This window comes from Centropristis striata, chromosome 8 (genome assembly GCF_030273125.1).
Source record: "Centropristis striata isolate RG_2023a ecotype Rhode Island chromosome 8, C.striata_1.0, whole genome shotgun sequence".
In the NCBI taxonomy this organism is placed as follows: Eukaryota; Metazoa; Chordata; class Actinopteri; order Perciformes; family Serranidae; genus Centropristis; species Centropristis striata.
This window is the reverse complement of record NC_081524.1, coordinates 38,023,361-38,035,901: the sequence shown is the minus strand read 5'-3', so window position 1 is coordinate 38,035,901 and position 12,541 is coordinate 38,023,361. Positions and strand designations below refer to the sequence as shown.

Here is a 12,541-nt window from a genome sequence, read left to right as displayed (position 1 = left end):
TTCTGTCATGTTAAATGTTTTGTCTGACTCTTTTTTTATTTTATTATTATTTGTTTTCATATTCGAAATAAACTTAAATCAAATCAAATAAAAAAAAAAACATTCATAAAAATGCAGCATCACCATCATTTATTTTCATCCTACTGACATCTCTTGGAGGGCCCAGCATACTGCATTTTGGGTGTTTTATATTGAAAAGCTTGTATTCTGAGGTAATCATGACTGACGACTTTTATTTTGAAAAGCGACCGAACAGCTTCCGATCCACTGCCATTAAACTCCAAAGAAGAAGAAGAAGAAGAAGAAGAACAGCTTCCGACAGTTTGTTTTGAGAGTAAACAGCGAAACGAAGGGCTGCGGTACTCTGCCACTAATTTCCGCATTTTAATGTCAAAATGGGGGCTTGTTTGGCGTTGTGCTCTTTAGCCAGCTGTGTAAGTATCTAATTTCAACACGAATATTATCTCAGATAGTATCGGAATGCTTTAGCTCACTCTCGTTGTTCTAACGTTAGCTAGCTGAGCTAAACTAACGTTATTGTTAGCTAGCTAGCTAACATCGAACGAACAGCCAAGTTAAGTTAAGCGCTAACTGACGTCACAAATAAGCGTCAAATACTTGCTGTACAGGACAAATAACGCTATCGACAATTTTGTTAGTTGGTTTAGCAAGATAGTGAATCAGCAGTGTGAATAGTGTTAGAGGAAGTGTCAAACCAGGAAGGGCCAGATTAACACTGTGCTGTAACCTGGGCAACAATATTCAAATTACAGTAACATGCAGTTAATATACTAAATACATCAATAACTAACTGTCATCAAGTGCTTTTTCATGTACAGGTGTGCAAACGCTCATAGAACTACAAATGGTGTACATAGATAATGATAATAATAATAATAATACATTTTATTTGAAAGGTGCCTTTCTTGGCACTCGAGGACACTGTACAAAAAGATAGAATAAGAAAGGGAAGGAAGTGTCCTTCATTTACACAAAAAAATAAGTAAGCAACCACTTTCAAAACATCCAATATTTATTTAACAACGCCTATTATGTCAAACCAGGAAGGGCCAGATTAACACTGTGCTGTACCCTGGGCAACAATATTCAAATTACAGTAATATGCAGTTAATATACTAAATACATCAATAACTAACTGTCATCAAGTGCTTTTTCATGTACAGATGTGCAAACGCTCATAGAACTACAAATGCACCACGGTGTCAAGGTCACTCACTCACATATGGTGTACATAGATAATGATAATAATAATAATAATAATACATTTTATTTGGAAGGGGCCTTTCTTGGCACTCAAGGACACTGTACAAAAAGATAGAATAAGAAAGGGAAGGAAGTGTCCTTAATTTACACCAAAAAATAAGTAAGCAACCACTTTCAAAGCATCCAATATATTGAATTGATAGAGCCATCACAGAGGAAGACAAGACACAAACAAAAATCAAGAATCTAGAATTAAGTAGCATTTTGGTCCTCAGCTCGTTTTAAACAGAAATCACCCTGTCACCTCAAAATTAATTTTTGAGCAACAGCTCTGATGGACAGTTGAACATATAAGAGAGAGATAACCAGGTGTTTTGCTTGTGCCCACACTGCCCTGTTAATTCGGCCTTGAAAATAGGCCAATGGCACCAACGTTAGGGACATTCAACCAAGCTAGATAATTTAGGTTTCATGATAAACACAAGTTTTTGATTAATTGTTTCGGGACTGCTATGGTTGTTTAAATTGCTGTTGTTTTGGTCTTTTAAAACTTGTATGTACATTTTTATGTTATGTGTATGATTTCTATGTGAAGCACTTTGTGACTACTGTCTGTGAAAGGTGCTATATAAATAAAGTTTACTTACTTACTTACTTACTTACTAGTCTGACCGATACAACAGTAACCTTACTTAGGTGGTTTAAATAAGCATGCTAAGTCACTGTCAGTATCGATAGATGAAATAATTTGGAGTCTGTTTATTTTGCTCAATGTAGACAAATTATTGACATCACAAAAGCCAAGGGGCAGCTACGCACTAGCTAGATTTCTTGACAAACTGGAGTAGGCTAATGAGTCATATATCGTCACCCTGTTAAAATAATCGCCTAACTAAAAGTTTTTCAGGAAACAAAAAACTTCACCAAAAGTGTAACATATGACATTTATTGATTGATTTAACTTAAAAAGGATGTAACAATGGATGGCTATTAGCATAGTAATAACACTGTGTGTAAATTATGTAACTTAAGAGAAATAAATGACCATGAACATGCCTTTGTGACTTAAGTAAGATATGGTAACACTTTATTTTGAAGGTGTCTAAGAGTCACATGACATGACAAGTATCATGACCATTGATCTTACTTCAAAGTGTCATTAATGTTCATGACACATCCCATGTCATGTTTATGACCAAGTGTTACCAATATTAGTGTCAATAATAAAACACTGATTAACTAAACTGATAACTAAATAATCTCCCTCTAGCTCTCCTTTGCTGGGTTCTTATCTGATGCCTATGAATGTGGCAAATTGTCAAAGAAGTGATGATCTTAAAGGGGTAAAATCATGATCTGATCAACTGAGGATGGAGGTGATTTTACCATAGGTGGCCGGCGTCATGAGGAGATGATTTATTTATTTATTTATTTTGGTCAGTTTGTCTGTCTGTTTTTCGCCGTGTGGCTTTGTGTATCGTTGTTTTCATTTTTGTTGTTGTGGTTATTCTTTATATTATTCTTTGTATGTTATTTGTGTGTACATTGTCTAATTTGTAAATATGTTTTTGAGTCTTTGTTGTCTAGAATTGTGTTTTAGTGTTTTGTTTTCATATTGTGGCTCCTAATAAGTAATCCACTGTTCTTTTCTTTGTTTATTCGTGAATAAAAATATTTTTTTTAAAAATTAAAAAAAATGAGGAGATGATTTAGGCAAAAAAAAAAGATTATTTTAACAGTGTGACAATATGTGGGTGATGCTATCCACTTGGATCCACTATTGGATATTCTTTACCACGATTAATTATTTATTTATTAAACCTATTTATGATTGTCAATCTGCCAAAAGTGGTTTCCTACGTTCAGTTGACTGTCATATTTTAAAAAGTGTGTCCTGCTCAAAGCTTTAACTCTGTGTGTTTTGGTCCTCCCACTCCTTTAACATACTCTATCATTCCCAGGCCTCCTGCCTGTGTGGCTCAGCACCATGCCTTCTGTGTGGCTGCTGTCCCTCCTCCAACAACTCCACCATCACACGGCTGGTTTTCTCCTTCTTTCTGCTGCTGGGTACCATGGTGTCTGTCATCATGATCCTTCCTGGAATGGAGACGCAGCTCCGTAAAGTAAGATCACTGTTCCTCTTCTTGTGATTACGTAACAGTGTTCACTATTGCATTAAAATATGATGCAAAATATTGTAACTGCTTTTGAAGTATTCTTTCTAATAAATGCTTTGTAGATAAGCTTGTTTACATGTTTGTCTTCTGAACTTCTGCTGTTTTGTAGATCCCAGGATTTTGCCAGGGAGGAAGCTCGATACCTGGTTTTGAAAACCAGGTTAATTGTGACGTCATTGTGGGCTACAAGTCTGTGTATCGAATGTGCTTCGCCATGACTTGTTTCTTCTTTCTGTTCTTCACCATCATGATTCGTGTCCGTAGCAGCAAAGACCCACGTGCAGCTATTCAGAATGGGTAAGTGCTTTATTGGGCTTACATGGACATGTGTTGAGGCATGGATCGATGTGATTCTTCCGTTCGTTTGCTGTACTAATGGTGGGTTTGCAACTGTTTTCCAGGTTCTGGTTCTTTAAATTTCTCATCCTGGTTGGGATAACAGTGGGAGCTTTTTTCATCCCTGACGGAACCTTTCATTCTGGTACTAACATGCTCTGTTTTAAAACAGTAAAATACTGTATATTCTAGAGCAGACACTGACTGTCATTTCTCAGGGAGAAATATTTATTCTGATTGACAGTTTTAACAAACTTTATCAGCTATGTCTCTTTCCTTTCCATCACAGTGTGGTTTTACTTTGGAGTAGTGGGATCCTTCATCTTCATTCTAATCCAGCTTATTCTTCTCATCGACTTTGCCCATTCCTGGAACAAGGTGTGGGTAGAAAATGCTGAAAATAGCGACAACAAATGCTGGTTTGCAGGTACAAAATTCACTTGAGAAAGACATGTCATGTTATGCTATGCTACATATTTGCAAAATGTTAACGTGTTTACTTGACAAAATATTTTCATAGATTAGAGAGATCTGCTCTGCTGTCCAAGTCATTAGCACATTATTACAACCCTGATCCCAAAATGCAGTAAAAAGCTTAAATAGAAACAGTACATTTTCAGTTGAATAGAGTGTAAAGACAAGATATTGAATATTCAATCTGATGAAGTTCGGTTTATTTTGTAAATATTCACTCTGAGTTCTGAATTTGATGCATTCTGATTGTATTACGTTTTACACAGCATGTGTATTTTTTTTTTGTGTGTATTTTTTTTAATTGTTTTCATAACAGAAAAATATAAACAAATTATATATACAAATTAGAGATAGTTGGTGGAGCTACACAGAACAATACATGTTTTTTTGTTGTTGTTTTTTTTGACAGAGTTTTTGACATTAGACAAACAAAACAAGGGTATAACTAAAATATATAATAATATAACAGAATAACACTAATTCAGTTTTTAGACAAGGTTTCCATATTTTAAAAAAGACATCCTCTTTAGTAGATATTATGTACCTGATTTTCTCCAAGTGTAATACATTTCTCAGCTCTCTCAACCACATTTCAAATGTAGGAGCCCTTTCAGATTTCCAAGTTTGTAGAATTAACTTTCTGGCTAACAATGTTGAAAGGGAGATAGCCTTAGCTTCATAACTACTTTTTACACTATCTGGATTAGCCACTCCAAACAACACGGTGAACAGGTCTGGGTTACATGGATGATTAAGGGCCTTAGTGAAGTATTTTTGTTTTTAAGACATTCATGGTAATGTCTGTCCATGTATATTCCAGGCCTGCTGTCCTTCACCTTCCTCCACTACGCGCTGGCTATCACGGCTGTGGTGCTTTTCTACGTTTACTACACACAACCGGACGACTGCACAGAGCATAAGGTCTTCATCAGTCTCAACCTTATCTTCTGTGTCATCATCTCCATCGTCTCCATCCTGCCCAAGATACAGGTACAGTGTGGACCAGTCTAAAGCCCTGTCGATACTGATGCAAATGTGTTTAAAAATACATTTGGTGTATGTTTGTTCTCTTTGTTCCAGGAAGCCCAGCCACACTCCGGTTTGCTCCAGGCTTCACTCATCTCCCTCTACACCATGTATGTCACTTGGTCTGCAATGACCAACAATCCAAGTGAGTCTCCTGTTGTCTAAGGCCCTGTTCACACGAGGACGCTTGCGGGTAAAAACGACAAAATATTTTATCGGAAGTGCCTTTCGTTTGGACGGTGACGGCGTTTTGGGGGCTTAAAGACGCAAAAATCTGAAACCACCTTCCAAAGTGGAAAAGTTGAATCTGCTCCTCCGTAGCGTGTCGTCTACACTGACAAGACACAAAACTCTGATCTGATCTGCTCACGTCACGTATGTGTTTACGTCACATACATGCTCCAGTACAGGAAGTAAACAAACGTGGGATTATTTCCATGCGTCGGACCTTCAAGCTGCTCTGGCAGCTCTAATAAACTTACAGGAGTCTTTCCACCAAATGTACAGGATCTGTACAGATAGTATTAGTGAACAGAGAAGGATCTGGAATTACCTCCATCACATTCTGGATGCAGCAATTGGTCGGAGGCGAGCCAGACGGCTGTGAACGAGACCTGGAGATCTAGTGATGGTGGAGAACTTTGTGGAAGGAGTAGCTGATGAAAATGTGTGGCGTGAAAACTTCTGCATGCCCAAAGATGCTCTTATGGCTTTAAGTGATGCCGCCTGGCTGCATACAATCCAATTTCACACACTTTTGTGTCACCGTATGCAGCAGATTTCCTCCCGAAAATGCTCGTCTAAACGAGGAATAAAAAGTGAAGAAGAGACGCCACTTTTGCGTCTTCTGTTCAGACCGTCCTCGTGTGAATGGAGCCTTAGTTGCAGCTCTTTTCTGTAGCTTTTGGTTGCATGCTAAGTTGTGACTATACTCACTGATTTCTATGTATTTGCTGATTATCTGCTGCAGCATTTTGATTATACTGGTGAGTTTCCATGGCTTGTTATAGGAACAAAGTGCTGCTGTTCGCTTTTTAGTTAGCACTTCTTTGTTGTCTCTTGTCGTGTGATCTGCCTTTTCCAAGAGAAAGGCAAACATTTTAATTCTGTTACACACAACATTGAAAATGCACCTCTACAACCCACACAGAATTCAATTTCAGCCTCTTAACATTTATTTCAATGGAGGGGGCAGTAATATATTTATGAACTGGAAAACAGGTAGACTTAATTAATATACACATTTTCAAATGCATCTGTTATCCTTCTAATGTGCATCTTCAGTGTCAACATTTGACTTAAATTACATAAGAATTAAAACAGTTTTATTGCTGTTGTTGTCAGGATTAATACAGGAATATGTAATGAGTGAACTGTGTAATGATGTATTTTTCATCACCTTTTATAGTGTAATAAAATGTCTTAACCCATTGAGGCCTAAAACGCCTGTAAAACCTCTGGGCGATTTTTTAAATAAGCCCCTAAAACCTGAAGTTTTTCTGGAAATTCAACAGAAGTGTCAACGCTTCTATTAAATAATAGATTTTTCAGCCTCTGTAGCAGATAGAAATTAAATTCAAAAAGTATTTGAGAGCTTATACAAACACTAAAAAACACCGTATCTGCTTTCCAGGCTTCAATGGGTTAATGTGTGTGTGCTCTGATGTCTTAGATCGAAAGTGTAACCCGAGCCTGTTGAGTCTCGTGTCAAACGTCACCACCAGTGAACCATCTGGTGACGGCAACCCAGAACAGGTCCAGTGGTGGGACGCTCAGGGGATCGTTGGTTTGATCATCTTTCTCTTCTGCACTCTCTACGCCAGGTAGGTTTAACACCATCACAAATTACACTACCGGTCAAAAGTTTTAGAACACCCCAATTTTTCCAGTTTTTTATTAAAAATTCAAGCAGTTCAAGTCAAATGAACAGCTTGAAAGGGTACAAAGGTAAGTGGTGAACTGCCAGAGGTAAATAAAAAAAGGTAAGGTTAACCAAAACTGAAAAATAATGTACATTTCAGAATTATACAAGTAGGCCTTTTTTCAGGGAACAAGAAATGGGTTAACAACTTAACTCTATGGAGTCTTGCGCTATTTTGTCAATTTTTTAAATTCTTTTCATGTCTTTGTAAGTCATTTTGTGTCTTTTTTTTGTCATTTTGTGTCTTTTTTTTGTCATTTTGTGTCTTTAGGTGTCTTTTTTTGTCATTTTGTGTCTTTTTTTGGTCATTTTGTGTCTTTTTTTTTGTCATTTTGTGTCTTTAGGTGTCTTTTTTTGTCATTTTGTGTCTTTTTTTGGTCATTTTGTGTCTTTTTTTAGTCCTTTAGTCCAACATAAAATGTGATTTTGAATCTTTTTTTTTACTTTCAAAACACTATCATGCTCAATAAAGAATTTTAAATGTTGCAAATGTGCATTAATTTCAGAGTACACAGAGAAATTAAACTGCATCATTTTCAATTAAATTCTGGAAAAGTTGGTGTGTTCTAAAACTTTTGACCAGTAGTGTATATTTGAAGGTTTTTTTTGTATTATTTATGTTTTTGTAAAACTGTCTCTCCTCGTCTCTTCCCTAGTATCCGTTCATCCAGTAACGCTCAGGTGAACAAGCTGATGCAGACGGAGGAGGGCGGAGGGTCGGGTGGAGAGGGCGTGGTGGGAGAGGACGGCATACGCAGGGCCGTGGACGATGAGGACGAGAAAGTCTCTTACAGCTACTCCTTTTTCCACTTCCACCTCTGCCTGGCTTCTCTCTACATCATGATGACCCTCACCAACTGGTACCAGTAAGTATGTCTCACCTACAGGTGCTTACACATGTAACAAAGGGCCCCAAAGGTTAGACAATATGCCTTTTCATAGCAGACGTTGTGGCACGTCATCGCTGCGATTTTCCTTCTATGAAATGCAAAAATGTCTGCTGTGAAACAGGTCTATTAGGCCTGTGACTGAAAGGTCAATGATGATCAACAGAAAGGATTGTGTTTGAATTTGAATTTTTCCTGTGAATGTGTTGAATAAAGAAAGTGGATAGATACATATGTGATGGACACATATCGTTAGCCTCATAGCATATTTGCCTAAGTCATATTTGAATGTTTTCGGGGAAACAAGAAAATACACAATTTTTAGTAAGCCCATTGGTATTCTTAATTGATATTGTAACAGTAAGTTCAAATAGAAGTGTGAACAAGTTTGCATAAAAAATTAAACACATCGATTTCATAACAGATAAAAGTGACTTGGGCAGAATATGCCCTGGCTAAGGCAATTTTTCTCTTACATATAAATAATGTAGTTTGGCTTGTATGTAGCTGCAAAAATGCCTAAGTCACAGAGATGACTAAGGCAGAAAGTGATTTTGGACTCTAACAAGTGTTCTGATAGGCTGAGAACATAGGCAGTAAGGCAGAAAGATGCAGCAGTGGTAGGAGAGAAAAGTTAGGAAGATATTACAATTTGGCCAAAAAATGACTTAGGCAATTATGCAATGAGGCTAACGATATGCAAATAACCAAAACTGACAGCATGTAAAGAGTTTAATATGTAGCATTTCTACATTAAAATGCCTAAAACGATTGAACCTGTGTTATATATTTTGTTGAGTTGCATACTATTCCATATGTTTCCAACAATGATCAAACCCAGATGAATCTGTAATTGGCATCATATTCCCTTTACCCCCTCTAACTGCTTTAAATTCATTAACACAGGAAACTCTTATTGTAAATCATACAACGTCAAAGAATTATACTCAGTAACAGTATTGCAGCATTATTTTCAGCAATTGCTGCCATTTTGCATGTGATAATTGTGAAAAAAATATTGCTCCAGCTTTCTACAGTGTGCTACTTTGACCAGTGGCTAATGCTACCAAGCTAGTGCGTACAGTACCAATTGTTTTACAACAAGTAAACTAGTTGACTTATTGTTCTATTAGGTCTCATCTGTTTGATGCTCCTGAGATACCAAAATAGATAGATAGATATACTTTATTTATCCCAAGCTGGGAAAATACAGTGTAGCAGCAGCATTACACACATAGACAATGACAATTAAATAAAAAGAACAACCTAGGCATACTTCAAGCAATAAAATATAAAAATCTATAAAAATACAATAAAATATAAAGTGTCTAAAGAAGGAGTATGTATTAAGAATTCCAGTGCAGAATAAATATGAATATACAGTATAAAAATGTAGGTGCTATGAAACAAATAAGGTGCAATGAACAGTGTGCATAAAAAACACATAAAGTGCATAGACAGTATGTAATGAACCAGACTATTTGTTATTGTACAGTGTGATGGCATGTGGAAGGAAAGATTTTTTGTATCTGTCCCTATGACAGCGGAGCTGGAGCAGCCTGAGAGAGAAGGTGTAAAAATGTAAAATCAGTAACTTTCAGTAGTTGTTGCAAAGGCATTGTAGGCCTCCAGTTTGGCCAGCAGAGGGCGTATTACTTCAGTTGAAAGTCATCAATTCCTTGAACTCTGTTTAAATGTGTTTTTTTTTTTTTAATCAGCTCAATTTAGGAGAAAAAAATCATCCTTTTGTAAAGAAAATAATAATAATAAAAAACTCCAAAAGGGTTTCAGTAATTCTTCAAATTTCAGTCTGTGTGTTGTGTTGAGTTAGTTTTCTAAACACTGTGTTTTCTCTCTGTGTCCTTCAGACCAGACACCACCACCCAGAACATGCAGAGCAGCATGCCAGCTGTGTGGGTGAAGATGAGCTCCAGCTGGCTGGGCCTGGGGCTCTACCTCTGGACCCTCATCGCCCCGTTCATCTTCCCTGATAGGGATTTCAACTGAGTACGCCTTGTCTTTGAGCTGTATTTGTTTTTTTGTTTTCTTGCCTGGTGTATAAGGCAGTGTGAAGGATGCTATGAAGGGAAATTTGAAGGATGTTATGAAGGAAATACATTTAATTTATTTTTAATCCTTTTTCAACTAATTGCTGCTCTGCTGTTGTTGTGCTTATGTTGTTTTACTCCTCTAAGTATGTTTATATAGTCTGTTTCTCACTATAGATATATAAAAGTGCTTTTTTTTTTTTTTTTTTGGATGATGGTTTTGGCTAAGACAAGTTGTTTTCTTTGCTAATGACTCACCTTCACAGGCAACTCCCTACCTTCTGCCTGATGTAGTCTAAACTACCACAAAGACTCAACAACAGGGCACTTTCCTGATACCTCAGACATTTCAGTAACAGATTCCCTTTTAAGGGCCTGTGAGATCAGACTTCTCTGATTGGCCAGGTCTGGAATCCCTGATTAGCTGGACTCTTTTAGTGCTGGGGGCAACAAGGGGGAATCCTCTTTGGGAGCCCCAAAGTAAGTTGAATGTGAGAGTTAGATAAGACTAATATGACACGCCCTGCAGATTCTAACAGGGTTTCCCACTTGCTGCTGTGCTGTAAGCAAATCTACGTCATTACCACCTTGAGCCAGAGAGTCTTAATAGACTGCCAGTCTAATCTCAGCTCTTCCTCGTCTACTCCAACGTAGGGTAATTTATCTCTGGTGCTACGCCTTTCCATGTCTGCCTGTGTTTGGCCTTGTAGAGCCACGAGCAACAATCTGTACCTGTAAAGCAGCCTGTTTGCAGCACGGAGACATGTATTGATCCATAGCAGTCAGCACCATGCGGTGTGCAGCGGTACGGTTCAGTTCGGGGGAGATGGCGTGAACTTCACACTACACTGCAAAAAAGCCAACTTGTATTTTTAATTTAATTTGGCAAAACATGGAAATATAAATTATTGACATTTAGGGCAATAATGTAAGTTAGCACAACAAAGGAAGCCAGTTGTCTGCTCAAAAACAAGTTGGTGAGTTGTTGTTACTTATATCTTTAAGTTGGGGTTCACAACAAGGGACAATAGTTCTGATAACTCTTATTTCTTTGTTGTGAAATTCAGTCATTAGCGAAAGCTAGCGGCTAGCTAATGCTAGCGGCTAATTGATGCTAGCGGCGCTACTTGTTACAGCTACAAGAGTAGCCATTAGCATATCAATGCTAACTCAAAATTGTTCATAGTGGCGTTACAATCGTGCCAGAGAAATTCAGAGTTGAGCAAACTCAAAAACAAAACTTTATATTTAGTTTAATTGTCCAACTTAAAATTTAACCGAAATTTTGAGTTCACCCAACTTTTCTTTTTTTGCAGTGTACCTGTGCTGTCACGAATGCCATTATTCCCAGAATGTCGCAGAGCTTGTTATTGAGTTGAGAGAAAAAGAGATTTTTTAAAAATTGTTGCAGTGTAATGACGCATTTCAGAAATGATAAATTGCTGTTAAATGGTATTGACTTTCATAGTATGTTGATGGTCGTGATGGTGGTACAATGACTTTATGCATTATATAGTAGTTACCTCAACTTCAATATGACTGGAATAAGTTACAATAAGACCTGTATGTTTTGTACTTGTGAAAAAAAAAATGTTTTGGTACAATCCTGAAAATAAGATTTTATGTTATGTCCTTAACATTTTCAATCCCCACACATATGAATCAGATTTCCTCTTCCTCTGGCTGCATATGAGTATTGTGAATGGATTTTCAAGGTGTATTAATATTTTTTAATTGTAATTTTCTTTATCAAACATTGTCAAAGGTATTGTACATTCACCATTATCCTCTGATAATGACTGAGGGATTATTTAAGAAGAATTGCCAATGTTAGGTTTGACATGTAATATTTCAAAAACACTATAAAGTGCCTTTTTGTAGTCCTGAGTTTCAGAACACTAATGCTGACATGTGCTTGTCAACGCCTTGCCTTACATTGTGGTGAGTCAGTCATTGCATGCCAATGAGGCATAGGCCTATGAAATTAATAAATATTGTAATTAATGTATAAACTGTTTTTCTAAAAATAAAGCTGGAAATCTGTCACTCACTGTTACACTTGTGTAATAATCCTTATGCTCTTGTACTCTGAAGATTGATTGTAAAAAAGGACAAAATATTTGATAAAAAAACAATTGAATACCTTTATTTACTGAAGTAAAATAACTATTGGTAAGGTAAGGAACCATCCATTCATTCACATTCTCATGATTATAAAGAGACTATAGTTCATCAAAGAATATTCCATAGATTTTTTTGTATAATCTAACAAATTATAACTTTAAAATCTGCAAATATATTAAGGACATGTCTCAAACCTTTCTAATATATTTCTCAAAAAAAAAACTTTATTGCAGGGGTTAATAGACATTTGCATTTGTTAACATACACTACCGATCAAAAGTTTTAGAACACCCCAATTTTTCCAGTTTTTTATTGAAATTGAAG

General features: G+C 36.7%; 1 protein-coding gene across 1 annotated transcript; it reads left to right on the top strand.

Moving 5' to 3' along the window:
- Window positions 1-296: 296 nt before the first annotated feature.
- serinc2l (serine incorporator 2, like) lies at window positions 297-12,149 on the top strand. Its single transcript, XM_059339177.1, has 10 exons — window positions 297-434; window positions 3,186-3,347; window positions 3,511-3,698; window positions 3,803-3,882; window positions 4,027-4,164; window positions 5,032-5,201; window positions 5,292-5,382; window positions 6,910-7,060; window positions 7,815-8,024; window positions 9,914-12,149. The coding sequence occupies exons 1-10, from the start codon at window positions 396-398 to the stop codon at window positions 10,050-10,052; spliced, it is 1,368 nt and encodes a 455-aa protein (XP_059195160.1). The 5' UTR covers window positions 297-395; the 3' UTR covers window positions 10,053-12,149.
- Window positions 12,150-12,541: the final 392 nt, after the last annotated feature.

Coding starts and splice junctions, on each gene's coding strand:
- serinc2l (XM_059339177.1), top strand. CDS start 396: ATGGGGGCTTGTTTGGCGTTGTGCTCTTTAGCCAGCTGT. Junction 3,883..4,026: donor TGACGGAACCTTTCATTCTG/GTACTAACATGC, acceptor TTTCCATCACAG/TGTGGTTTTACTTTGGAGTA. Junction 7,061..7,814: donor TTCTGCACTCTCTACGCCAG/GTAGGTTTAACA, acceptor TCTCTTCCCTAG/TATCCGTTCATCCAGTAACG.